The sequence below is a fragment of the Cetorhinus maximus genome, chromosome 4, assembly GCF_964194155.1.
Source record: "Cetorhinus maximus chromosome 4, sCetMax3.hap1.1, whole genome shotgun sequence".
Lineage (NCBI taxonomy): Eukaryota > Metazoa > Chordata > Chondrichthyes > Lamniformes > Cetorhinidae > Cetorhinus > Cetorhinus maximus.
The window spans coordinates 175544042-175571989 of NC_135882.1; the positions used below are offsets into that span (position 1 = coordinate 175544042).

The window sequence follows — 27948 nt, forward strand, 5'->3', positions numbered from 1 at the left end:
TCCCTCCTGACTGTATACCACTGTGCCGCCATCTCTGCTGGGTCTGTCCTGCCGGTGGGACAGCGATGGTGATGGTGGTGTCTGGCACATTATCTGTAAGGTATGATTCCGTGAGGATGACTAAGTCAGGCTGTTGCTTGACTAGTCTGTGAGACAGCTCTCCCAATTTTGGCACTAGACCCCAGCGACAATACCACTACGCCATCACCTACCCAACTGCCAGGGTACCTTGCACAGACTTGCAGAGTCTGCGTCCTGTGGTCACACACTATCTGCACGTTCATGGAGTGGAAGCCCTTCCTGTTGACGAAGGCACCCGGCTCACCCGCTGGCGCCTTGATGGCCACATGTGTGCAGTTAATGGCACCCTGGATACCAGGGAACCCAGCAATCACTGCAAAGCCTCTGCCTCGCTCAGCCTGGCTGGCCTCATCCGTACGGTGAAGAATAAAGGTCAGTACCCGCCTGAACAGAGCTTCTGTCACCAGCTTGATGCAACTGTGGACAGCTGATGCCGGAAGCATAGAAGATGAGGCCCATTGTGATCTTCAGAGCCACTGACATGGGGTGTCCACCCACACAGTCAGAGCTGATCTCAGGCCCGATCATCTGACAAATGGTGGTCACCGTTTCCCTTGAGAGGCGGAGCCTCCTTCGGCACTGCACCTCAGGCATATCAAGGTAGCTGCATCGCCGCCTGTAAACCCTGGCAGCAGGATAGTGGCATCTTCTGCGGCCCCCTCCGCCTTGGCCTTCCTGCTGGCCCTGCGCCCCTTGTGCCTGCGCCTCTCCTCGCCACAACCACTCCAGTATCCTATCCAGCACAAAGTCTCGCATCGAAGACAAAACCTTTAGTTCTCCCTTATTTAAAAATTTCTTTCGTTTTCATTACCCTCCCATTTTTCACTGCCTCAAATGTCCAATTCATTCAAAGCACCATCACCCACTTACCCAAAGTCCCATTTACCTATCCTTCCTACCTTTGCCGATCTGTACCAACACAGTCACTTGGTCATACAAAACTTGAATCTTGCCGAGAAATGAGATGTGTTGCTGAAGCTTTTTGTCTTACACTTGGCAGGGCAAATGCAAGAATGCCAAGTTTTTGTGGTTGTTTGAAATTTGACGTTCTTGCCGTTGGCCTGATGAGTGCAGAACAAAAAGCTTCAACAACATGTCTTTCTTTTCAGCAATATTTGATTTGCTTCCAAAGCATTTAATTTAAAATCCTCTAATTGGTCAACTTGGCCTCAGTCCAACCTACCTGTGCAAATTTATTCTCCTTAAATGATGCATTTAAGGGAATGCTAAATGGGTGCACGAGGGAGAAAGGAATAGAAAGATACATTGATGGTGTTCGTTGAAGGTGGGAGGAGGCTCGTGTGGAGCATAAACACCAGCATGGACCTGTTGGGCTGAATGGCCTGTTTCTGTGCTGTGCAAAAAAAAAAACAAATTTGTTACTCTACATTTAGATCAAATTTTCCCCCGAGATCTTGGAGCATCTGTATAAAGTTGCTGTGCAAACTGTGCTTCGTGTGTTTCTCACCAGGGTACCTGTGGAACCTCAGGGAAAACGAATGGATTGTGTAAACATTTTGGATTTGTGCCTCTTTTTCTTTCAAGCACCTGTATGCACTTTTGCAGCTTTTGTGAGTTTATCATAATCCAGTGATTTGCTTTGGACACCAAAATGGCCCTTAAAGTCTGGAATTACGTCCTCTTTGACTGTGAGCACAGTAAACTATCCCTCCTTGTCTTCCATCTTCCTGCAACATCTTCCCCTCACTGTCCAGGTCAGCAGGGCTGCCTTTGCTGGATTCCACACTCACTCAATCAATCATAGCCAGATCATCGCTGGCTGTGGTACTCTTTTGTCACCTTCACTGTCCCCTGTCTCAGTGAGGTGGTGCACAGGTGAGAGAACAGGAAAGGAGAAACGCAAAGGAATCTGTGAACCAACCCATGGGGGTTCTGTAGAAGTCGTCTCATGTCTCAATGACCAGTTCAACATACTCGGGATCATTATTGAAGAAACCAGACAGCTCTGCTTGCAATGCAACTGCAGTAGCTTTATTTAAATTATTTACTTAGGATTGTGCCTGCTCCACTGCACCTGACTGAGACGCTATTTACTTGTCCTTGCCTCAGTGCACCTAAACACGGCATCACTGTGAGTAAGCACAGCTGTTTCAGTCCAAAATAAGCTGAGCATTTAAAGCATCATGAACCAACAATTTCGACCTTCATTTTCATGCAAATGGTTAATGCTTTTTGGTTTGTTTAAGTGACTGCCTGTTGTAACCATGGTGGGGTCTGTACTGCTCTGGCTATGGTCACCTCCTTTAGCTCCATGTGGATTTTGGTCTAACTGTGCTTCTGCGAAGCACTTTGGGAAGTTTTCCTCTGTCAGAGGCAATGTAGAGATGAAAGCTTTTTGGCAGTAACTTACTGCCACTGCATTTCCCCCTTCTCGGCACCTGTCCAGCTCTCCATCATCACAAACAGATTTTTGTTATAAGTTGTTTCTTCATCTGAGTGACAAAAATCCATTCTGCTTTAAAATCAAAAACTTCTGGGTAGCATTTCCTCAGGGGCTTCTACTTCCCTTCACCTTGGGGCGGGTGGGGTTCCTGCCCCCACACATGGTAGGAGGACCCCTGCGGAAATTACTGGTGTCAATCTTGATGATGTTAGTCTGGTTTGGTTGATCTCTGAGTCAGAAAGTTATGGATTCAAACCCAACTTCAGAATCAGAGGACCTAATGGTTCCTCAGTGCAACACTGAGAGAGTGCGGCTTTGTTGCAGATGCCCTTTCTCAGATGTGATGTTAAACTGAGGGCCAGTCTGCTTGTTTAGACGAGGTAAAAGATTCCTAAGCACAGTTCAACCACAGAGTTCTCTACTGTGCTGTCTAATAATCTTCCCTCGATCTGCACCACCAAAACTAGATTACCTGATTGCTTCTTGCTGTTTGTGTGTGGGATCTTGCTATGTGATGAGCACCATTCCGAGGTTACAATTCAAAACAGGCCATTCAGCCAAACTGGCCAGTCTTGGCATCTACCTGGACCTAAGTAATTAGCTCTAATCACACAATCGTAACAATAATGTGCAGGTCTGGCAGCACCTTTGGCAAGGGAAACAGTTAACGTTTCAGGTCAATGACCTTTCATCAGAATGGATTCGCTCTGGAATGTTCACTGTATTACTCTCTCCACAGACGCTGCTACACCTAATCAATATTTCCAGTGTCTTGTTTTTATTTCAGAATCTGTAGCATTTTGTTCTTGCATCAAAATAATCTGTTGAATTGAGGAAGTGAAGTAACCGAAGAGGAAACTGACATTTTTGTTCACGGGATGTGGGCTTCGCTGGGTGGGTCAGCATTTATTGCCCATCCCTAATTTCCCTTGAGAAGGTGGTGGGGAGCTGCCTTCTTGAACTGCTGCAGTCCATGTGGTGTAGGTACACCCACAGTGCTGTTAGGGAGGGAGTTCCAGGATTTTGACCCAGCGACAGTGAAGGAACAGCGATATATTTCCAAGTCAGGACGATGAGTGACTTTGAGGTGAACTTCCAGGTGGTGGTGTTCCCATCTATCTGCTGCCCTTGTCCTTCTAGATGGTAACAGTCATCGGTTTGGAAGGTGTCCAGCTTCTTCAGGCAAGATGAGAGTATTCCATCATACTCCTGACTTGTGCCTTGTAGATGGTGGAAAGACTTTGAGGAGTCAGGAGGTGAATTACTCACTGCAGGATCCCTGGTGTTTGTCCTGCTCTTGTAGCCACAGTATTTATATGGTTAGTCCAAGTCAGTTTCTGGTCAATGGTAACCCCCCGGATGTTGATAATGGGGGATTCAGTGATGGTAATGCCATTGAATGTCAAGAGACGATGGTTAGATTCTCTCCTGTTGGAGATGGTCATTGCCTGGCACTTGTGTGGCAAGAATGTTACTTGCCACTTGACAGCCCAAGCCTGGATATTGTCCAGGTCCTGTTGTAGTTGGACATGGACCACTTCAATATCTGTGAAGTCACAAATGGTGCTGAGCAATCTTCAGCGAACATTCCCACTTCCAACCTTTATAATAGAGGGGAGGTCATTGATGAAGCAGGCGAAGATGATTGGGACTAGGACACTACCCTGAGGAACTCCTGCAGTGATGTCCTGGAGCTGAGGTGACTGACCTCCAACAACCACAACAACTTCCTTTGTGCTAGGTATGACTCCAACCAGGGGAGAGTTTTCCCCCTGATTCCCATTGACTCCAGTTTTGCTAGGGTTCCTTGATGCCACACTTGGTCAAATGTAGCCTTGATATCAAGGGCAGTCACTCTCACCTCAGGAGTTAAGCTCTTTTGTCCATGTTTGAACCAAGTGTGTAATGAGGTCAGCAGCTGAGTGTCCCTGGCGGAACCCAAACTGGAGGTTATTGCTAGGGAAATGTCGTTTGATAGCACTGTTGATGACCCCTTCCATCACTTTGCTGATGATCAAGAGAAGATTGATGGGGCGGTAATTGCCGGGTTGGATTTGTCCTGCTTTTTGTGCACAGGACATACCTGGGCAGTTTTTCACATAGCTGGGTAGATGCCAGTGTTGTAGCTGTACTGGAACAACTTGGCTAGGGGAGCGGCAAGTTCTGGAGCACAATTCTTCAGTACTATTGCCGGAATGTTTTCAGGGTCCATAGCCTTTACAGTATCTGGTGCCTTCAGCCATTTCTTGATATCACGTGGAGTGAATTGAATTGGCTGATGCTGGGGACCTCCGGATGAGGCCAAGATTGGCACTTGGCACTTCTGGCTGAAGATTGTAGCAAATGCATTAGCCTTATTTTTTGCACTGATGTGCTGGGCTCTCCCATCATTGAGGATGGGGATATTTGTGGAGTCTCCTCCTCCAGTGAGTTGTTTAATTGTCCACCACCATTCACGACTGGATGTGGTAGGACTGCAGAGCTTAGATTTGATCCGTTGGTTGTGGAATCGCTTAGCTCTGTCTATCACTTTCTGCTTATGCTGTTTGGCACGCAAGTCGTCCTGTGCTATAGCTTCACCAGGTTGACACCTCATTTCATGTATGCCTGGTGTTGCTCCTGGCATGCCCTCTTGCACTCCTCATTGTAGTAGTGCCTCACAACACGATGGATGGTATTCTCAATGTGAAGGCAGGACTTCATCTCCACAATAACTGTGCGGTGGTCATTCCTACCGATACTGTCATGGACAGATGCATCTGCAGAAAGCAGTTTGGTGAGGATGAGGTCAAGTATGTTTTTCCTCTTGTTGGTTCCCTCACCATCTGCCACAGACCCAGTCTAGCAGCTATGTCCTTTAGGACTCGGCCAGCTCGGTCAGTCGTGGTGCTTCCAAGCCACTCTTGGTGATGGACATTGAAGTCCCCCAACTAGAGTACGTTCTGTGCTCTTGCCACCCTCAGTGCTTCCTCCAAGTGGTGTTCAACATGGGGGAGGCACTGATTCATCAGCTGAGGGAGGGCGGCACGTGTTAATCAGCAGGAGGGTTCCTTGCCCATGTTTGGCCTGATGCCATGAGGTCTGGAGACAATGTTGAGGACTCCCAGGGCAACACCCTCCTGACTCTATACCACTGTGCCGTCACCCCTGGTGGGCCTGTCCTGCCGGTTGGACAGGACATACCCGGGGATGGTGATGGTGGTGTCTGGGACATTATCTGTAAGTTATGATTCTGTGGTGATTTAACTATGTCCAGCTGTTGCTTGACTAGCTGCAGCTCCTGAAGCTTGGGTTTCAGAGCTGGAACGGCGGCTGGGGACACTGTGGAGCACCCACGAGTCTGAGAGCATCGTGGATAGCACGTTTAGAGAGGTGGTCACACCGCAGCTGAAGGGTCTTGAGGAAGGAAGGGAATGGGTGACCACCAGGCAGTCCAAGAGAAACAGGCAGGTAGTTCAGAAGTCCCCTGGGGTCCCGCTCGCAAATCGGTATTCCGTTTTGGAGGCTGATGAGGGCGCGGGTTCCTCCAGGGAGTGCGGACAGAGCCAAGCTTCTGGCACCACAAGCAGCCTGTCTGTACAGGAGGGGAGGAAGAGCAATAGTAATAGGGGATTCTATAGTCAGGGGAACAGATAGGCGCTACTGGGGCCATCAACGTGACTCCAGGATGGTATGTTGCCTCCCTGGTGCCAGGGTCCAGGATGACACTGAACGGCTGCAGGGCATCCTGAAGGGGGAGGGTGACAAGGCAGAGGTCATGGTACATGTTGGTACCAATGACATAGGTAGAAAGAGGGATGAGGTCTTGCATCAAGAATTCAGGGAGTTAGGCAGTAGACTAAAAAGCAAGACCTCTCGGGTTGTAATCTCTGGATTACTCCCAGTGCCACGTGCTAGCGAGCTCAGAAATAGGAGAATACGTGGCTTAAGAGTTGGTGCAGGAGGGAGGGTTTTAGATTCCTGGATCACTGGGACCATTTCTGGGGAAGGTGGGACCTGTACAAGCGGGACGGTCTACATCTGAACCAGAGCGGGACTAACATCCTTGCGGGCGGGTTTGCTAGTGCTGTTGGGAGGAGTTTAAGCTAATTTAGCAGGGTGAGGGGACACAGAATGTTAGCAGAATAGGGACACATCATAATACGGTAAAACAATCAAGTGAGAGGTAGTACAGCTGCAATAAGCTTCAAGGGAGTAAGGCAAGGCTGGATGGCCTCTACTTTAATGCCAGGAGTATTACAGGTAAAACAGATGAGTTAAGGATGAGGATTGACATGTGGAATTGTGATATAGTAGCCATCACTGAGACGTGGTTGAGGGAAGGGCAGGATTGGCAGCTTAACGTTCCGGGATATGGAATCTTCAGGCGAGACAGGGGAGGGGGTAAAAGAGGAGGAGGCATTGCATTATTAGTTAAGGAGTCAGTTACTGCAGTAAGGAGAGATAATATCTTGGAGGGGGCATTGAATGAAGCTTTGTGGGTAGAGCTTAGGAATAAAAAAGGGGACAACCACGTTATTAGATGTTTATTATAGACCCCCAGATAGTCAGCGGGAAATTGAGGAACAAAGATGTGCACAATTTGTGGAGGTGTGTAAAAACAATAACAATAGGGTAATTATATTAGGTGATTTCAACTTTCCCAACATTAATTGGGATAGACATAGTGTTAAGGGCTTGGGTGGAGTGGATTTCTTGAAATGAGTACAGGAGAACTTTTTAGGTCAATATGTAGAGGGTCCAACATGGTGCATTGCTGGACCTAATTCTGGGGAATGAAGCTGGACTGGTGGCTGAGGTGGTGGTGGGCGAGCATTTTAGCGATAGCGACCACAACATGGGGTACTGTTTAAGTTTGTTATGGACAAAGAAATAGACAAGTTTCAAAAAAATGTTTTGGTAAAATAAGGCAGGATCTGGCCAAGGTAGACTAGGAACAGTTACTTGTGGGGAAATCTACAGGGGAGCAGTGGGGGGTGTTCAAAAAGGAAATGGGGAGGGTTCAGGCTCAACATGTTCCCTCTAGGGTGATAGGAAGGAGTAACAAGCCCAGAGAACCATGGATGACCAGAGATATTCCGGTTACGATGAGAAGGAAAAGAGAGGCTTTTAGCAGGTACAAGGGAAGCAAATCAACAGAGGCATTATTGGAGTATAGACAGTGCAGGGTGGAGTTTAAGAAAGCAATTAGGAGAACAAAGCGGGGATATGAGAACGCTCTGGCTGGTAAAAATAGGGAAAATCCCAAGATATTCTATAAGTGTATCAATGGGAAGAGGATAACCAGGGAAAGAGTAGGGCCCATAAGGGACCAAGGGGGCAATCTATGGGTGGAGCCAGAGGACAGCGCTAGAGTGTTGAATGAATACTTCACATCCATCTTCACCCAAGAGAATGAGGATGAAGGTATCGAGTTCAGGGAGAGAGACTGTGAGGTTCTTAAGCAAATTGATATAGGGAGTGACAAGGTACTGGAGGTGTTGGCAGGCTTAAAAGTGGACAGATCTCTATGTCCGGGTGATTTGTGTCCCTGACTGCTGAGGGAGGCAAGGGTGGAGATCGCAGGGGCTTTGACCCGAATTTTTAATTCCTCTCTGGCCACGGGGGAGGTGCCAGAGGACTGGAGAACAGCTAATGTGGTTCCGGTATTTAAGAAGGGTTGTAGAGATAAGCCAGGGAACTACAGGCCAGTGAGTCTCACGTCAGTGGTAGGGAAAATATTGGAGAAATTTCTGAAGGAGAGAATCTGTCTCCACTTGGAGAGGCAAGGTTTGATCAGGGATAGTCAGCATGGCTTTGTCAGAGGGAGGTCATGCCTAACAAATTTGATTGAATTTTTTGAGGAGGTGCCCAGGTGTGTAGATGAGGGTAGTGTAGTTGATGTAGTTTATATGGATTTCAGCAAAGCCTTTGACAAGGTCCCACAGGGGAGACTTATAAAGAAGGCAAATGCACATGGGATACAGGGTAATTTGATAAGGTGGACTCAAAATTGGCTTAGTTGTAGGAGACAGAGGGTGATGATAGAAGGGTGCTTTAGTGACTGGAAGCCAGTGTCCAGTGGTGTACCACAGGGATCTGTGCTGGGTCCCCTATTATTTGTCATTTATATAAACAACATAGATGACTATGTGGGGGGGTAGGATTAGTAAGTTTGCGGATGACACAAAGATTGGCTGGGTGGCTAACAGTGAGGTTGAGTGTCTTGGGCTACAGGAAGATATAGACAGGATGGTCAAATGGGCAGATAAGTGGCAGATGGAATTTAACCCTGAAAAGTGTGAGGTGATACACTTTGGAAGGAATAATTTGACAAGGAAGTATTCAATAAATGGCATGGCACTAGGAAGTTATGAGGAACAAAGGGACCTTGGCGTGTGTGTCTATAGATCTCTGATGGCAGAGGGGCAAGTTAGTGGGGTGGTGAAAAAGGCATATGGGACACTTGCCTTTATCAATCGAGGCATAGATTACAAAAGTAGGGAGGTCATGTTAGGGTTGTATAGAACCTTGGTGAGGCCACAGCTGCAGTACTATGTGCAGTTCTGGTTGCCACATTATAGGAAGGATGTGATTGCATTGGAGGGGGTGCAGAGGAGATTCACCAGGATGTTGCCTGGGATGAAACATTTAAGTTATGAAGAGAGGTTGGATAGACTTGGGTTGTTTTCGTTGGAGCAGAGAAGACTGAGGGGCGACCTGATCGAGGTGTACAAGATTATGAGGGGCATGGACAGGGTGGATAGGGAGCAGCTGTTCCCTTTAGTTGAAGGGTCAGTCACAAGGGGGCATAAGTTCAAGGTGAGGGGCAGGAGGTTTAGGGGGGATGTGAGGAAAATCTTTTTTACCCAGAGGGTGGTGACGGTCTGGAATGAGCTGCCTGGGAGGGTGGTGGAGGCGGGTTGCCTCACATCCTTTGAAAAGTACCTGGATGAGCACTTGGCACATCATAACATTCAAGGCTATGGGCCAAGTGCTGGTAAATGAGATTCGGTAGGTAGGTCAGGTGTTTCTCACGTGTCGGTGCAGACTCGATGGGCCAAAGGGCCTCTTCTGCACTGTGTGATTCTGTGAGACACCTCTCACAATTGGCACTAGCCCCCAGACCCTAGATGTTAGTAAGAAGGACTTTGCGGGGACAACAGTGCTGGGTTTGCTGTTGTCGTTTCCGGTGCTTAGGTCGATGCCGGGTGGTCTGTCTGGTTTCATTCCTTTTAGACTTTTTAGCGGATTGGTACAACTGAGTGGCTTGTTGGGCCATTTCAGAGGGCACTTTGCTGTGGATCTGGAGTCACATCGGTAAGAATGGCAGATTTCCTTCCCTGAAGGGCATTTAATGAACACCGTGATTTCAAGGTTATCATTAGACTTATGTTTCCAGATTTTTATTAGATTTAAATTCCAATATCTACAGTGGTGGGATTTGAACCTGGGTCCCCAGAGTCTTGGTCCCTGGATTGCTATTTCAGTGACAATACCACCACCACCACAGCAATCACTCTCCCTCGTTTTCTCGTTCTTGTGCCTCTATAACTTATCACAGTTGGATCCTTGTGCTGAAAAGTCACTTTTCCCAAGTTGCACAGATGTGTCTGATTGAATATTGTCTCCTCCAAGCCACCAGGTGGAGTTCATTTGCTGTACAAGAGCAGCAGTGATATTAACTACATCAGACCCACCAAGAGGAAGTCACAGTCTCAATGTCGACCTCAATACACAGTAAATGGCAAGATACTGAGAAGTGTAGGCGAACAGAGGGATCTTGGAATGCATGTCCACGGATCCCTGAAGGTACGCGGACAGATAGATAAGATGGTTGGGAAGGCAAACAGGATACCTGCCGATATTAACCAAGGCACACAATGGAAGGGCAGGGAGGTGATGCTGGTGCTGAATAAGACACTAGTTATACCACAGCTGGAGTACCGTGTACAGATCTGGTCACAGCAAATAATACTTAGTCAAACTTAATTTTGCAACTTCCCAATTTTTCTTTTAAGAATTAAGATTCTGCACCTGTTTTTTTTTATTTATTCAATCAAGCGGGGCTGCTTTGTCCTGGATGGTGTTGAGTTTCTTGAGTGTTGTGGGAGCTGTACCCATCCAGGCAAGTGGAGAATATTCCATCACACTCCGGACCTAATGTAAACCAAGACTTTCCAAACTTGGAATGGCTTCATTCTGTGGCTATTCATTTTTCTACATTTTAGTTACTGTGTGTAGCTCTTGACACCATATTACAGGATCACACTAGCGATCACACAAGGAATCATTAGGAAAAACGCTGACAAGGAAGGAATAAGGAAATATCTTTGGAATTTTAGTGGTTGTTACTTTATCAGCTTAATTTTATTGTCAGTGAAAGAAAAATTAAATAAGCTGCACAATAGTCTATAAAGACTGCAGTTTGAGTATCGCTGAAAAAAAAGACTTTCTTTGTCGAAGCTTTTTGTCTTGCACTCACCAGGACAATTATCAAGCATTTTCTCGCGAATTGTCCTGATGAGTGCAGGACAAAAAGCTTTGATGGAAAAAATGTCTTTTTTTCAGCGATACTCAAACTGCAAAGTCTTGGTAGAAGCCATGGATAAATATGTACCATCCAAATTTTTGTCCAACGGGAGAAACTTCCCATGGTTCCGTTGAAAACACCAGAAAGAAACAGCGCGTTTACAACAATGCTGAGAACCTTGCTGTACCAATGCAAGGGTGTACAATCCACTGGGAAAGCCTCAGTGTCCGCCGTCAGTCAGCAGTGGCACTATCTAGATACCTGAAAGACCTCCTAACATTGACCTGAAACGTTCACTCTGTTTCTCTCTCCACAGGTGCTGTTGAGCGTTTCCAGCATTTCCTGTTGATATTTCAGATTTCCAACATCTGCAGCACTCTGCCCTTTTGTCTGAAAGAGCTTTGTAGTTTTTTTATGTGTTGTGTCTTGTTACTGTGCCATCAAGTGGTGGAAATTTCATACTGCACTACAAGTTTCTCAGTAACACTCCCTGCTACTCTGAAATTTGTAGGAATATCAGAACAGGAGGAGGCCATTTAACCCCTTTGAGTCTGTTCTGTCATTCAATGAGATCATGGCTGATCTGTGACCTAACTCTGTATACTCACCTTTGCCCCATATCCCTTAATACCCTTGTTAACAAAAATCTATCAATCTCCGTTCTAATTAACAATTGACCTAGCACCAATTGGCACTTGCGGCAGAGAGTTCCAAACTTCCACCGCCCTTTGTATGTAGAAGTGTTTCCTAATTTCACTACCGAAAGGTTTGGCTCTAAGTTTTAGACTATGTCCCCTAGTCCTCAACTCCCCAAACAGCAGAAAGATCCCCAAACAGCAGAAAGAGTTTCTTTCTATCTGCCCTATATGTTCCCCTGCATATCCTAAAAACGCCAAGCAAATCATCCGTTAACCTTCTAAATTCTAGGGAATAGAACCCTAGTTTGTTTAATCTCTGCTTCTAGGTTAACCCTCAGAGGTCAGTTGAATTATTTCCAACCGGAACTCCCTCCCTAACAGCACTGTGGGTGTACCTACACCACATGGACTGCAGCGGTTCAAGAAGGCAGCTCACCCCCACCTTCTCGAGGGTAATTAGGGCAATAAATGCTGGCCTAGTCAGTGACACCCACATCCCATGAATGAATTAAAAAAAAAAAATTTTTGGTTGGAAACAACAGATTGAGATCTACATACAACATCGATCCCAGGCACAATGTTTCTTAGCATTGTCCCTACCTATTAGCGCAACTCTATTATCTGTGTTAAAAGATGTCTTGTCATGTGGGCCCATTCTGTAGGGAGGTACAGGAACAGGAGGAGGCCATTCAGCTCCTCAAGCTTGTTCTACCATTCAGTGAGATCAGGGCTGATCTGTGACCTAACTCCATTTGCCAGATGGGCCTCACCACTGATGCCCACATCTTGTAAATTAAGGTTTTTCTGGATTCTTGAGGGACTTAACACACAGCTTGGGTCCACACAGACTATCGTCTGTCTGAAAATGCAACAGTTCCTAACCCACCGAAAGTTTGCCTGATAATCTCATTGGTCACTTACTCAGTGGCCTATTGTGGGCTACCTTGTGGGGTACATTACATTGTGGTTATGAAAATGGACGAGTAATCCAGAGACCAGCACTAATAATCTGGAGACGGGGGTTCATTAAATAAATCTAGTGTAAGTTAGGATCAGTAGTGGCCCGTGTAACGACTGGAATGTCATAAAAACCCATCTGGTTCACTAATGTCGCTTTAGGGAAGGAAATCTGCTGCCCTTACCTGGTCTGGCCTACATGTGATTCCAGACCCACAGCAATGTGGTTGACTCTTAACTGCCCTCTGAAATGGCTTAGCAAGCCACTCAGTTATATCAGAAGAACAGTATGACAGACTGCAGCAGTTCAAGAAGGCTGCTCACCACCACCATCTTCTCAAGAGGCAATTAGGGGCAGGCAATAAACGCTGGCCTCACCAGTGATGCCCACACGCTGTGAATGAATTACTAAAAAAAACCTTTTGTTGAAGCTTTTTGAAAATCTGAACCCACGATATTGTCCAAACTGCCTACGTCTGCCAATCTGAAAGACTACCTCAAAAACATTTAACCCAGTTTGTGAGACAGATTCCCCCATGGGGTGATAGTGTTCTGATTACTTATGATTCTATTCGTACACATTTGGAATTACGATTTGATCAGAGTCTATTGCCTGGTGCATTAGTGACATCACCTGCCTCTCGTAAGGAACAATGTTGAAGAGCTGTGAATGACACCTTAAACTCAGGCATGGTACCTGAGTAAATTTAAACCAATACCTTATCTAGAAATTGAATCTTGATTTATAGAAGCTCATGTTAAGTCCACTTGAAACCAAGGTTTCATTTGACCTTCATGTTGTTTTCTTTAAATATTGTCCCACTGTTTGCTCTTGTTTCTTCAGGTAACTTCTGTGGCAGTGACTGATCCGTCTTAGATAGCACAGTTCTAAGGTCACACCTGAACTTAATTTAATTTATGATTTAACCTGGAGGTCGTTTGTGATTCATTCCAGCAAAGGGTCAGTGGGCCGAATGGCCTCCTCTTGCACTGACTCATTCTATGAAAAGCATCACTCTGCAGATGCTGGGATTCAAACTAACAGAGAATGCTGGAAGCTGAAGCAAACTGGGAAACTAGACTAGAGGATAGGTCAATAGAGAAGCAGTGGCAGACATTTAAGGGGATATTTCAGAGTATTCAGAATAAGTACATTCCTACTATAAACAAATATTCTAAGAGGAGGACCCACCATCCATGGTTAACATGGTAAGAAGTTAAGGAAAGCATCAAATTTAAGGAAAAAGCATACAACTCCGCAAGGATGAGTGGCAGGACAGATGAATGGACAGAATATAAAGAACGGCAGAGAATGGCTAAAAGGTTAATCAGGAGAAAGAAATTGAGAGAAAGCTAGCTAGAAACGTAAAAACGGATAGCAAGAGTTTCTACAGGTACTTAAAAAGGGAAAGAGTAAGTAGTGAGTGTTGGTCCTCTAGAGACTGACTGTGTAGAGTTAATGGTAAATAATAAGGAAATTGCGGAAGAAATGAACAAATATTTTGTTTCTGTGTTCACTATTGAGGATACAAAAAACATTCCAGTAATAACTGCAAATCAGGAGGTGAACGGGAGAAAGGAACTTGGTGAAATTGAAATCACTAGGGAAACGGTACTGAGCAAATTGATGGAGCTGCCGGCTGGCAAGTCTCCGGGTCCCGATGGACTACATCCTAGGGTCTTAAAAGAGGTGGCTAATGAGGTAGCTGATGCGCTGGTGTTAATTTTCTAAAATTCGCTAGATTCTGGAAAGGTTCCATCAGATTGGAAAGTAGCAAATATAACCCTTCTAGTCAAGAAGGGAAGGAGGCAGAAAACAGGAAACTATAGGCCAGTTAGCTTGAGGTCTATCATGGTGAAGTTATTAGAATTGATCATTAAGGAGATTATAGCTAGACACTTAGAAGAGCTCAGGGCAATCGGGAAGAGTCAGCATGGTTTTGTGAAAGGAAATTGATTTTTAACCAATTTATTGGAGTTTTTTGAAGGGTTAGCGCAGTGGATAAAGGGGAACCTGTAGATGTCCTGTACTTGGATTCCCAGAAGGCATTTGATAAGGTGCCACATCAAAGGTTATTACAGAAAATAAAAGCACATGGTGCAGGGGGTAACATATTAGCATGGATAGAATATTGGCTGGCTGGCAGAAAGCAGAGAGTTGGCATAAATGGGCCTTTTTCGGATTGGCAGGATGTGACAAGTGGACTCCCACAGGGGTCTGTACTGGGGCCTCAACTTTTTACGATTTACATCAATGACTTAGATGAGAGGAGTGAAGACCTGGTAGCTAAATTTGCAGATGACACAAAGATAGTTAGGAAAGTATGTTGTGAAGAGAACATGAGTAGTTTGCAGATGGATATAGTTGGTTGAGTGAGTGGGCAAAGATCTGGCAAATGGAGTTCAATATGGGAAAATGTGAAGTTGTTTACTTTGGCAGGAAGAATAAAAAAGCAGAGTACTACTTAAAAGGAGAACAGCTGCAGAATTCTGAGGTACAGAGGGATCTAGGTGTTCTAGTATATGAGTCACAAAAAGTTAGTTTGCAGGTACAGCAAGTAATTAAGAAGGCTAATGGAATGCTATCCTTTATTACGAGAGGGATTGAACATAAAAGTAAGGATGTTATGCTTCAGCTATACAGGGCATTGGTGAGACTGCATCTCGAATACTGTGCACAGTTTTGGTCTCCTTATTTAACAAGATGTTAATGCATTAGGGGTGGTTCAAAGGAGGTTTATTAGATTGATACCTGGAATGAGCGGGTTGTCTTATGAGGAAAGGTTGGACAGACTGGGCTTGTTTCCACTGGAGTTTAGAAGAGTGAGGGGTGATTTGATTGAAGTATACAAGATCCTGAACGGCCTTGACAAGGTGGACGTGGAAAGGATGTTTCATCTTGTGGGTGAGTCCAGAACTAGGGGGCATGGTTTTAAAATTAGGGGTCGCCCTTTTAGGACAGAGATGAGGAGAGAGTCTTTGTCAGAGGGTTGTGTGACTTCGGAACTCTCTGCCTCAGAAGGTGGTAGAGGAGGAGTCATTGAATATTTTTAAGGCAGAGGTAGATAGATTCTTGTTAGGCAAGAGAATCAAAGGTTATCGGGGTTAGATAGGAATGTGGAAATCGAAACACAAGATGATCAACCTTGATCTTATTGAATGGCGGAGCAGGCTCGAGGGGCCGAATGGACTACTCCTGTTCCTATTTCTTATGTTCTTATGAACCTAAGCATCCAGCAAGTCAGACAAAAGCTGTGGTGAAAGGAAAAAATAGTGTTTTCCGATATAGTCCTTTGAGAACCTACTGGAAGAGCTTATGTGAAGGAGCAGAGCAAACCTGAGCAGGCTCCAGCTATTCATTTTTCTGTTCTCCACAGATGCTGCCTGATGCGCTGAGTGTTTCCAGAATTTTCTATATTTGCTCGTCATGCCTGGATAAATGGATAGTAGAATGTGTATTTACATAACGTCCACCAGCTGTAATCTGCTGAAAACAATTGATGTTCATTCTGCTCATGCTATGGCTACATCATGGGTACCTTTTAACTATCACAGATCACTGTCTGGCGGATTACATGCTTTTAACATGCTTCGTGAAGCACTACTCTGCACCTTCACAAAGCCCATTTCTCCCTTCGAAGCTTGCCTTGCTTTGCTTTTCTTTATTTAACCTTGGCTATGTTTGTTGCCAAAGTGAACTGGGGTGTGTTGCACAATTGAGGACTCAAGCAGTGAGTGGCTGGTTGTGATTGGAGCACTTCCCTGGTAGATAGAGGATAGTAACAATGTTTAGTTTTGAACGGGGCATGATTCTATTTTATTTAAATTGGGATTTTGGTTAGCTCAGTGAACCTGCAAGAAGTTTAGTTCTTTACGCAAGTTAAGTTTGTGAAGCGATTATGTATATTAAGCAATTGAAGTGACTGCTCTAATGTCAGAAGCGCAACAGCCAATCTGCACACAGCCAGCTCCCACAGCCAGCAATGCGATAATGACCGGATAATCTCTTTCTCTTACCTTTGTTGACTGGGGAAGAAATATTGGCCAGTTCACCGGGGAAACTCCCTTGTCCCTCTTAATAAGAGTGCCATAGGATCTAAGAGGAGAAAAGGAACCTTGGTTTTAATGTGTCATCTGAAAAACAGCACCTCCGACAGCGCAGCACTCCCTTGGTACTGCAATGGAGTGTCAGCCTAGACTTTTGTGCTTAAGTCTCTTGTAGTGTGTTAGGAACTAGAGATAGTTTAAATAAGTTACATTTGTAAGTGTTAGGAATGAGTTTTAGCTTTAATGTTTAAGTTTGATTTGTATTTCCGTATCTCTGTGTTAAGAAAAGATCAAATTGAGTTTTAGTTTCACTTTAAAAAGTGCCAGCATTTCTAATGAGAGTTTTACGACTGTTGCAGCTAAGTTAAACAAACAGGAGTAGGGAAACTGGGCTGTTACCCAGCAACAGGTGTCCAGAGAGGCAGGTCCTTCCCTCAGGCACACATACAAGAAACTAGAAACAACAGCTGTGATTTGGAAGTTATTTGAGCTCAGTTGGTTTTTGAAAGTAGCTGCCAGGGAGAGACTGGAGCAAAGTGGACAGATAGTCAGTCCCAAACTAAAGAAAAGACCCCAAAAATCCAGGGGAGTGGAACAGGAGAAAGTCCCAAGCAGACTTTTTAGTCAAAGGAAGGACAGGAGCCTGGAAAACATCCTGTTAAATGAAGTTAAGAGTGAGGGGCAGAGAAAAAGACCCCAAGCTTCAGATTTAAAGAGACAAATGCTGCAAAAGGCTGATTTAAAGTGAGAACAGCTTGCAAGAGGCCAAAAGGTCCAAAGGGACAACTGAAGGTCTATTACTCTTTGCTATGGGCATGTGAAGCAGTGGTGTACTGTTGATGGCTGAGTCAGTGAGAGAGAGAGAGAACACGTAGAAGACTTGAATGCATGTGGTGACCCAGAGAAGAGGAACATCAGAAGCAGAGTTTGAAACCCTGGAGGTGGACCCTTGCAGAGGGCATCTGAGAGAAAGTGTCAGTTTGGGAGAAGATTCCAAGGTGAGGTCTTGCAGAGTGAAGATTAGAAACCTAATCACAAGCACCTTGGGGGAAGTTGAGGAGAGATCCATAGCACCGGATTGAGGTGGCACCTGTCACTTTGTTTCAGAGTGTGATGTGTCTGACCATAGGCTTCCAATTGGTTTACATGGACTGTGTACTTAGTGTGAACATTAGGGTATAAAGGTAGCTTTTGTAACTTGTATTATTCTTACAAATCTGTATATATCTGTAAAGGTATAGTTGTGGGTGAAGGAGTATTGTAATATAGATCATCTTTTCTTGTTTAATAAATGTTTTATGCTTTGATTAAAAGTTCATTAGCTGTCTCCTGTGATTGTGTTCAGTAGCCCCTCTCCATATGTCTAAACAAACAAATAAAAGTTAGGATCTATCCACCTTGGGATCAGGCTTGTTTAGGGGTAACTTCAGCTGGGGATCCTAACAAGTGAGACTTTAACCATGCAGACTTGAAAGATTGCAAATATTAAGCCTGTGAAGATTGCAATATGATTTATATTCTTGGCACCCAACTCTTGGGGTTTCTTCTGTGTTGCTTTGACTCCCCATCCTTTGAATATGATAATTAAATTATCTTCAATTCTTTTCATCTCTTTCACTCCTCCTCTTCTCACATGCTTTTCTCTTTCCTCGGCCCTTAGCAGCATGGAATGATACAGTGCATGAGTCCGTTTAGCATTTCTCTTGGCTCTTTGGTAGGGCTATTTAATTAGCTCCACTCCCAAGAGCCTTGTCATTTTTTTTCCTTTTCAAGAATTTATCTTATTTCCTTTTGAAAATTACTATTGAATCTGCTTCCATCACCCTTTTAGGCAGCACATTCCACATCATCATAAGTTGCTGCGTTTTTAAACAAAAAGTCTCCTCATGTCATCTGTCGTCAGTTGCTATGAATCTGTATCCTCTGGTTACCAACCCTTCTGCCACTTCTTTCTTTTCCCTCTCTTGCTCTTGTTCCCGCTCTCCTTGTTCTCTCTCTCCCACTCCCTCTCGGCACCCTCGCGTGCTCTCACCGCCACTCTCACTTTCTCTCTCCCTTCCCTCCTCAGGTGCGTAATCTGCGATTAGAGCAGGAACAAGAGAAAAACAAAATACTTTCAGAAGCTCTACAGACCCTGGCCTGTGAACATCATGAACTTGAACAATCTTTAGTCAAAGGGTCCCCGCCCCAGAGTGTACTGAGTGATGATGAATTCTACGATGCTCTTTCAGGTCAGTGATGAAAGGATTTGTTGTGCTCAGTAATGTCATTGGACTCAACGTTGTGCAAGTTGTAAGTTTTAGACTGAGTTTGGGAGTCACAGATTACCCAAACTGGCTCGAGGTTGTCCTTCAGCTTGTCTCATGCTGGGTACCATTGTTAACTCCTTTCCTTAATAAGAGGGTACACAGGATGCCACAAGACTCCCTGAGAGCACCATTATCCTTCAGCCCCTGAATTCAAGAATGTTTTATCCATAGAGAGAGAGAGAGAAAGCATACGACCCTCTGCTACAGGTTCACAATACTATGCTTACTAATTCTATAGATGCCATTTCTTACAAAGTAAAACAGACGGAAATATTCTCTGCGAAAGTGGGTAAACCACTTCCGTTATGCACTTGGCCATGAGACGTTCTGTTTGTTCTGTGTTATATCTCTGAAGTGAAAAGATGATGTGAGGTGGCTCTCCTAACAAATCTCGGAAGAAGAGGACTTGGCTCACCAAACATACTGACAGACCATAACGTTATTAGGCATGCTACCCATTTAATCATGAGGAAATATCCTCTAGGTGGTATTCCCCATCACCGTCGACCAGAATCTGCAATGGTGATCAAATAAACCCACGTTCTGTTACTAAATTGCAGTAATTCTCCAACTCCACTGTGGCTTCCACCAGCAATTTTCTTGAGTAAACACAGTAGCTTGTGTTGATTGTATCCTGTGTGGACTTTGGTGACCTCTGTACATAGCCTCCAATCCTGTTTTCGTTGAGGTATTTCTCCAGCTTCTTTCTGCGTAAGATGAGGAACATGGACTGAAGTATTTTACCATCATCCTGGTCGGAAATAGATCCTGAGATCTGATTCCTGGGATGAAGGGGTTATCTGGTGAGGAAAGGTTGAGTAGGTTGGGCCTACAACTGTTGGAGTTCAGGAGAATAAGAGGTGATCTTACTGAGACAGATAAGATCCTGAGAAGATTTGACAGGGTGAATGCTGAGAGGATGTTTCCCCTTGTGTAGGAACCTCGAACTAGAGGGCACAGTTTCAAAATAACGGGTCTCCCATTTAAAGCGAAGATCAGGAGAAATTTTACTCTGAGGGTCGTTATTCTCTTTTTTTTCTTTACTCTTTCATGGGCCATGAGTGTCACTGGCTAGTCCAGCATTTATTACCCATCCCTAATTGCCCTTGAGAAGGTGGTGGTGAGCTGCCTTCTTGAACCACTGCAGTCCATGTGTTGTAGGTACACCCACAGTGCTGCTAGAGATAGAATTCCAGGATTTTGACCCAGCAACAGTGAAGGAATGATGGTATATTTCCAAGTCAGGATGGTGAATAACTTGGAGGGGAACTTCCAGGTGGTGGTGTTCTCACGTGTCTGCTGCCCCTGTCCTTCTAGGTGGTCATGGGTTTGGAAGGTGCTGTCTAAGGAGCCTTGGTGAGTTGCTGCAGTGCATCTTGTAGATGGACTGTGCATCGGTGGTGGAGGGAGTGAATGTTTAAGGTGGTGGATGGGGTGCCAATCAAGTGGGCTGCTTTGTCCTGGATGGTGTCAAGTTTCTTGAGTGTTGTTGGAGCTGCACTCATCCAGGCAAGTATTCCTTCACTCTCCTCACTCGCGCCTTGTAAGTGGTGGACAGACTTTGGGGAGTCAAGAGACGAATTACTTGCTCCAGAATTCCCAGCCTCTGACCTACTCTTGCAGCCACAGTATTTATCTGGCTGGTTCAGCTCAGTTTCTGGTCGTTGGTAACCCCAGGATGCTGATAGTGGGCGGTTCAGGGATGTTAATGCCATTGAATGTCAAGGGGCGCTGGTTGGATTCTCTCTTGTTGGAGATGGTCATTGCCTGGCACTTGTGTGGCGTGAATGTTACTTGATACTTGACACTTGTCAGTCCAAGCCTGAATGTTGTCTAGGTCTTGCTGCATTTGGACATGGACTGCTTCAGTGTCTGAGGAGTCGCGAATGGTGCTGAATATGGTGCAATCATCAGCGAACATCCCCACTTCTGACCTTATGATGAAAGGAAGGTCATTGATGAAGCAGCTGAAGATGGTTGGGCCTCAGACACTACCCTGAGGAACTCCTGCAGTGATATCCTGGAGCTGAGATGACTGACCTCCAACAATCACAACCATCTTCCTTTGTGCTAGGTACTCCAACCAGTGGAAAGTTTTCCCCCTGATTCCCATTGACTCCAGTTTTGCTAGGGCTCCTTGATGCCCCACTCTGTCAAATGCGGCCTTGATGTCAAGGGCAGTCACTCTCATCTCACCTCAGGAGTTCAACTCTTTTGTCCATGTTTGAACTAGGTCAGGAGCTGAGTGGCCCTAGCGGAACCAAAACTGGGCATCAGTGATCAGGTTATTGCTGAGTAAGTGTCGCTTGATAGCACCGTTGATGACCGCTTCCATCACTTTCCTTATGATTGAAAGTAGACTGATGGGTCGGCATTTGGCCAAGTTCAATTTGTTCTGCTTTTTGTGGGCAGAACATACCTGGGCAATTTTCCACATAGCTGGGTAGATGCCAGTGTTGTCGCTGTACTGGAACAGCTTGGCTAGGGATGCAGCAAGTTCTGGAGCACAAGTCTTCAGTACTATTGCCGGAATATTGTCAGGGCCCATAGTCTTTGCAGTATCCAGTGCCTTCAGCTGTTTCCTGATATTACATGGAGTGAATCGAATTGGCTGAAGACTGGCATCTGTGATGCTGTGGCCTCTGGAGGAGGCCGAGATGGATCATCCACTTGGCACTTCTGGCTGAAGATTGTTGCAAATGCTTCAGCCTTATCGCTTGCACTGATGCGCTGGGCTTCTCCATCATTGAGGATAGGAATATTTGTGGAACTTCTTCCTCCTGTTAGTTGTTTAATTGTCCTCGACCATTCATGACTGGATGTGGCAGGACTTGCAGAGCTTAGATCTGACCTGTTGGTTGTGGGATCCCTTAGCCCTGTCTATCACTTGCTGCTTATACTGTTTGGCACACACGTAATCCTGTGTTATAGCTTCACCAGGTTGACACTTCATTTTTAGATATGCCTGGTGCTGCTCCTGGCATGCCCTCCTGCACTCTTCATTGAACCAGGGTTGATCCCCTGGGTTGATGGTAATGGTAGAGTGGGGGTTGTGTCGGGCTATCAGATTACAGATTGTGTTGGAGTACAATTCTGCTGCTGCTGATGGCCCACAGCGCCTCATGGATGCCCTGTTTTGAGTTGCTAGATCTGTTTGAAATCTATCCTATTTAGCACGGTGGTAGTTCCACACAACACATTGGAGGGCTGGACTTTGTCTCCATAACGACTGTATAGTGCCCAACCAATAATGTTGTTGGTAGATGAATCTTGAGACTGGTAGATTGATGAGGATGAAGTCAAGTATGCTTTTCCATCTTGTTGGTTCCCTCACTACCTGCTGAATACCCAGTCTAGCAGCTATGTCCTTCAGGCCAGTTTGGCCAGTCACCCACCCAGAGTACATTCTGCGCTCTTGCCACCCTCAGTGCTTCCTCCAAGTGGTGTTCAACATGGAGGAGCACTGATCCATCAGCTGAGGGTGGGTGGTAGATGGTAATCAGCAGGAGGTTTCCTTGCCCATGTTTGACCTGATGCCATGAGACTTCATGAGGTTCGGAGTCGATGTTGAAAACTCCCATGGCAACCCCCTCCCGACTTCATACCACTGTGCTGCCACCGCTGGTAGGAGTTGGTGGGACAGGATATATCCGGTGATAATGGTAACTGGGACGTTGTCTGGAAGCTATGGTTCTGTAGTAATTATGTTTTTATTTACTGTGTAGAGTACCTTTAAGAATAATGCTTTTTAAGGAAGATCACATAATCTGTAGTAATTAATAGGAGAGTAGCACACAACACGGGAGAATTGTGAACCATGAGGAGGACAATGTAGAACTTTAAGAGGACATAGACAAGTTGGTGGAGTGGGCAGATAGGTGGCAGATGAAGTTAAATGCGAAGAAGTGTGAGGTGATACACTTTGGTACAAAGAACATGGGGAGACAGTGTAAAATAAAGGATACTATTCCAAAGGGTGTGCAGGAGCAGAGAGACCTGGGTGTATATGTACATAAGTCATTAAAAGTGGCAGGACAGGTAGAGAAATCTGTTACTAAAGTATACAGTATTCTAGGCTTCATTAATAGGGGTATAGGCTTTAAGAGCAGGGAGGTTTTGATGAACTTATATAAGACACTGGTTAGACCTCAGCTGGAGTTTTGTATACAGTTCTGGGTGCCACGCTATAGGAAGGGTATGAACGTATTGGAGAGGGTGCAGAAGAGGTTTACGAGAATGGTTCCAGGGATGAGGCACTTCGGTTATGAGGAAAGATTGGAGAAGTTGGGACTGTTTTCCTTGGAGAGGAGAAGGCTAAGAGGAGACTTGAAAGAAGTTTTCAAAATCATGAGGGGTCTGGACAGAGTAGATAGGGAGAAACTCTTCCCGCTTGTAAACAGATCGAGAACCAGAGGACACAGTTTTCAAGTGTTTTGAAAAAGAAACAATTGCAGGTGAGAAAAAACTTTTTCACACAGCGAGTGGTTTGGGTCTGGAATGCACTGCCTGGAAGTGTGGTGGAGGCAGGTTCAATTGAGGCATTCAAGAGGGCATTAGAGGATTATTTAAATAGAAACAGCATGCAGGGGTATGGGGAAAAGGCAGGAGATTGGCACTAAGTTAAAATGCTCAGAGAGCCAGTGCGGACATGATGGGCCGAATGGCCTTCTTCTGCACCGTAACAATTCTATGATTCTGAGTAGCGCAGGCTACCTCAGAAGTTAGTAGCATGGTGATATTGTCGGAGTTGAAAGCACATGTGCAATTGCTGCAGAGTACCTTGTTAATAAACTTAATGTTTCCACCCAAGAAGTATCTGCAGATCAAATCTATCAATAGTACCAACTTGGCCACCACTCACAAACTGGTGATAAGGATAAAACAGGATTGAACAGAAGAAATCAAGTTGAAAAGAAATCGGCACTGTACCTTGCCCAGTGAATGTAGGTAGAAAGCTCCATTAGAATTGAAGAAGATATCCCTTCGCAAATTGTCGCAATTCAGGAGAATTGGTCCTTTTGAACCAGCCACAGATGATTGGTCACATTACATAGAACGCCTCACGTTCTTTTTTCAAGCGAACGAGATTATGGGGGAAGAGAAGAGGCGAGCGATCCTCTTAAGTATATGTGGCAATAAAACCTACGGTTTGATTCAAAGTTTGATGGCACCCAGTGCCCCAGATTCAAAAAATTTTGATGAATTGGTGGACCTGAGGGCTTTCAACCAAAGCCCTCAGTCAGGATGCAAAGGTTGAGGTTTAATTCACGAAATAGAGCCCCGGGTGAGACAATTGCATGCTGCGTGGCAAATTTAAAGCAGCTAAAGGAACATTGAGTTTGATACGACTCTAAACGATATGCTCAGAGATCATTTAGTGTGTGGTGTGAACGAGGATGCAATTCAGAAAAGACTATTGTCTGAAGTGAACTCGAATTGCAAGAAGGTGCTAGAGATAGCACTGACCAAGGAAAGCGTAGTAAGAGATTCAAAGCAATACAGAGTGCGCAAAATGGTACTGTCCTCCACATCGGGTGGGAAACCCTAGCTGAAAAGGGTGTGATAATGCAAGACTCTGCCGGGCAGCGGGAAATAGCTCCCGCTAGCCAAAGAATAAAGAAAAATAACTTAGCAGCGAGATTGAAGCATAGTTTCAATAGAGGTGGAAACGAACAGTCTTTTAGCAATTGGCAGTTTAAAAAAATCGAATGCTACTATTGTCACAGAAATGGACATATAATGAGACAGTGCAAGGAGAGATTCAAGCAGGCTTGTAAATAAAAGAAATCTACAATGTAGGAGAGCCTGAAACAACAAATTCAGACATTTACTCATTGTTTAATCTGAAAGTTAGAAAGACAGAACCAACATTTGTCACAGTGAAAGTAAATGGCAGACCTGTTAGAATGGAAGTGGACATGGGAGCTTTCACTACAGTAATTAGGCAACACACCTTCAGACATCTGAATAATGGTGAACATCAATTAAGTTTAGAAGAAACAGCTGCCAAACTAAAAACATACAAAGTGAAGACATTCAAGTAAAAGGCATAAGCAGAATAATTGTCCATTATGGAAGCCAGTCAGCACAGCTACCAGTGTTGGTATTGAGAGGCAGAGGACCAAGCCTTCTAGGGTGAAATGGGCTAAGGGAAATCAACCTTGATTGGCCACTGAGATTCCAAGAGGAAGCTGGAAATGTTCCTGTTTTGAAAAAGGAGTGTGTAAGAACTCAACGACCTGAAGAAATTCAGGCTGTCTTAAGCCAAAACCTGGAAGAACAGCAGAAGAAACTCGAAGACACCCTGCTTGATATCAGTTCGAGACGAGGTGAGCAACCTTCAAAGGGAAAAAGAAAACCTGCTGGAAGACCTTCACACACGGCAAGATTCCCTCAGGTCAAAGTTTACCCCTGGAAAAGTGTGAAGAGAAACAGAAAGAATTCAGCACTTCTCTGAACAAACTGAAGAATGAGTTGGCAGAGAAGACACAACAATGCTCAGTTTTCCAGGAGGCAGCAAACAAATACAAAAAAGAGACAGAAGAGCTGAAGAATCAGCTAAATGAAGCCAAAGAGGCTTTGGAAGCAAAAGTCACAGAATTTTCTAAGAAGCAGGCAGGTGATGAAATCTTGAGAGATTCAACCACTGAGCTCACTCAAGTTGAGCTTGCATCTGAGAAAAGTCTGGCCAACAATGAAGTCAAAAAGAAGGGCCTGTCCATCATCTTTGGTGTCAAGAAATTTCACCAGTATGTACATGGCTGTCATTTTACAATTGTTTCAGACCACAAACCATTGCTAGAGTTGTTTGGTGAGGACAAGGCTATACCACCCATATCCTCAGCAAGAATACAACAATGGGCTTTAACCCTGGCAGTATACGAATACACTTTCGTGTATAGGCCTGGCAATCAAATCATAAACGCTGATCCCCTTAGTCGTTTGCCTTTACAAGAAAATGATGAGCACATCCCAGTTCCACAGGAGCTTCTTTTATTGTTAAGTTTCCGATATTCCTCGCCAGTATGCGCTTGACAGATTAGAGACTGGACAAGTCGGGATCCAGTCCTATCTCAAGCATGAGAACAAGTGCTTCATGGTTGGTCACAGGAGCCCATATCTGATTGAATAAAACCACACTTCAACAGAAAACGTGAAATAACCAGCCAGGATGGCATCTTATTGTGGGGAGCACGAGTGATAGTCCCTCCAGAGGGAGGGGAGCCACTTTTAATTGAACTACACAGTGCTCATCCAGGAACTTCCCGAATGAAGACCATAGCACGCAGCTATCTATGGTGGCTTGGGACGGATGGCGAAATAGAGAGTTTAGTAAAACACAGTGTGCAATGTCAGCAACTGCAAAAGTTGAAAGTGACAGCTCCGTTACACCCTTGGGAGTGGCCAGGTAGACCCTGGGTGCAGTTACACATTGGGCCTTTCCTGGGAACAATGTTTCTGCCCATTGTCGATGCCCATTCAAAGTGGTTGGACGTATATGAGGTGAGGTCACCAACGTCGGCTGCTACAATTGAGAAACTACGTCAGAGTTTTGCCATTCATGGACTTCCAGAAGTAGTCATTTCTGATAACAGCACGGCATTTACGAGTGCTGAGTTTCAACAGTTTATCAGCCTCAACAGTATCACACGTGTAAAAACTTCACCGTAGCACCCTTCCCCAAAGGGACTGGCTGAAAGGATGGTTTAAACATTCAAGGCAAGCATGAAAAAGTTAACTGGCAATTCCTTAGCAACCAAGTGAGCCTTCTTTTTCATTACAGGACTACCCCTCACACAACAACAGGTGTCACACCTGCTGAGTTATTACTGAAATTCCGTCTCAGGACGAGATTGAGCTTAATAACGCCGAATTTAGAGGGGAAGATAGAAAGGAATCAGGGAAGCCAGAAAACTAGACACGACTGGCATAGCCACAAGAGGAAATTTACAGTGGGAGAGACGGTATACGTGAAGAACTTCGGGGAAGGACCAAAGTGATTACCGGGTGAAATAAGTGCAGTGAATGGACCTCCTACCTTACCACCTGGAGGAGGAAGGCCGGATCATATGGCAACATATAAACAAATCATAAGGAAGAGAGAGACAAATCAGTAAGATTTAGTTACACCAGTGATCATGACCGGGTCAGTGTTTCCTGTTGAGGATACTCAACCCAGGACTGACATGTCTGATGTTCCTGTAAGAGTTGAGGATACAGAACTGCAAGTGCCCACTGAAGCACCTGATGTTCAGGCAACTCTGGAAAAGGAGGTTCCTGACAAAGAATCTGAATTTGTGGAGCTGCGTTCCACATGTACCAGGAAACCACCTGGAAGACTGAACTTGTAAACTCCTTACCCAGTGTATATATTATGTTGTCTTGAGAAATATGAACTTGTAAATATAATATGTATATCCGAGTTAAAGGGGGAGGAATTAAGTAATTATGGTTTTATTTAGTGTGTAATGTACCTTTTAAGAATAATGTGACTTGGAGGGGAACTTCCAGTTGGTGGTGTTCCCATGTGTCTGCTGTCCTTATCCTTCTAGATGGTAGTGGTTATGGGTTTGGAAGGTGTTGCCTAAGGAGCTTTGGTGAGTTTCTGCAGTGCATCTTGTAGATGGTACACACTGCTGCTACTGTGCATCGGTGGTGGAGGGAGTGAATGTTTGTGGATGTGGTGCCAATTAAGTGGGCTGCTTTGTCATGGACAGTGTCAAGCTTCTTGTGTTGTTGGAGCTGCACTCATCCAGGCAAGTGGGGATTATTCCATCACACTCCTGACTTGTGCCTTGTAGATGGTAGACAAGCTTTGGGGGTTCAGAAGGTGAGTTACTCGCCGCAGGATTCCTAGCCTCTGACCTGCTCTTGTAACCACAGTATTTATATGGCTAGCCCAGTTCAGTTTCTGGTCAATGATAACCCCCAGGATGTTGGTAGTGGGGGATTCAGCAATAGTAATGCCATTGAAAGTCGAGGGGAAATGGTTGGATTTTC

At 45.0% G+C, this 27948-nt stretch overlaps 1 protein-coding gene across 2 annotated transcripts in view; it reads left to right on the forward strand.

Annotated features, from left to right (window-relative positions):
- osbpl1a (oxysterol binding protein-like 1A) overlaps window positions 1-27948 on the forward strand; it is a 235336-nt gene that overhangs the window by 129818 nt on the left and 77570 nt on the right. For both annotated transcript variants that reach the window (XM_078541166.1, XM_078541167.1), the window contains exon 16: window positions 18708-18870. In XM_078541166.1, coding sequence (XP_078397292.1) covers window positions 18708-18870 — 163 coding nt within the window. The remainder of the gene's footprint in view (window positions 1-18707; window positions 18871-27948) is intronic.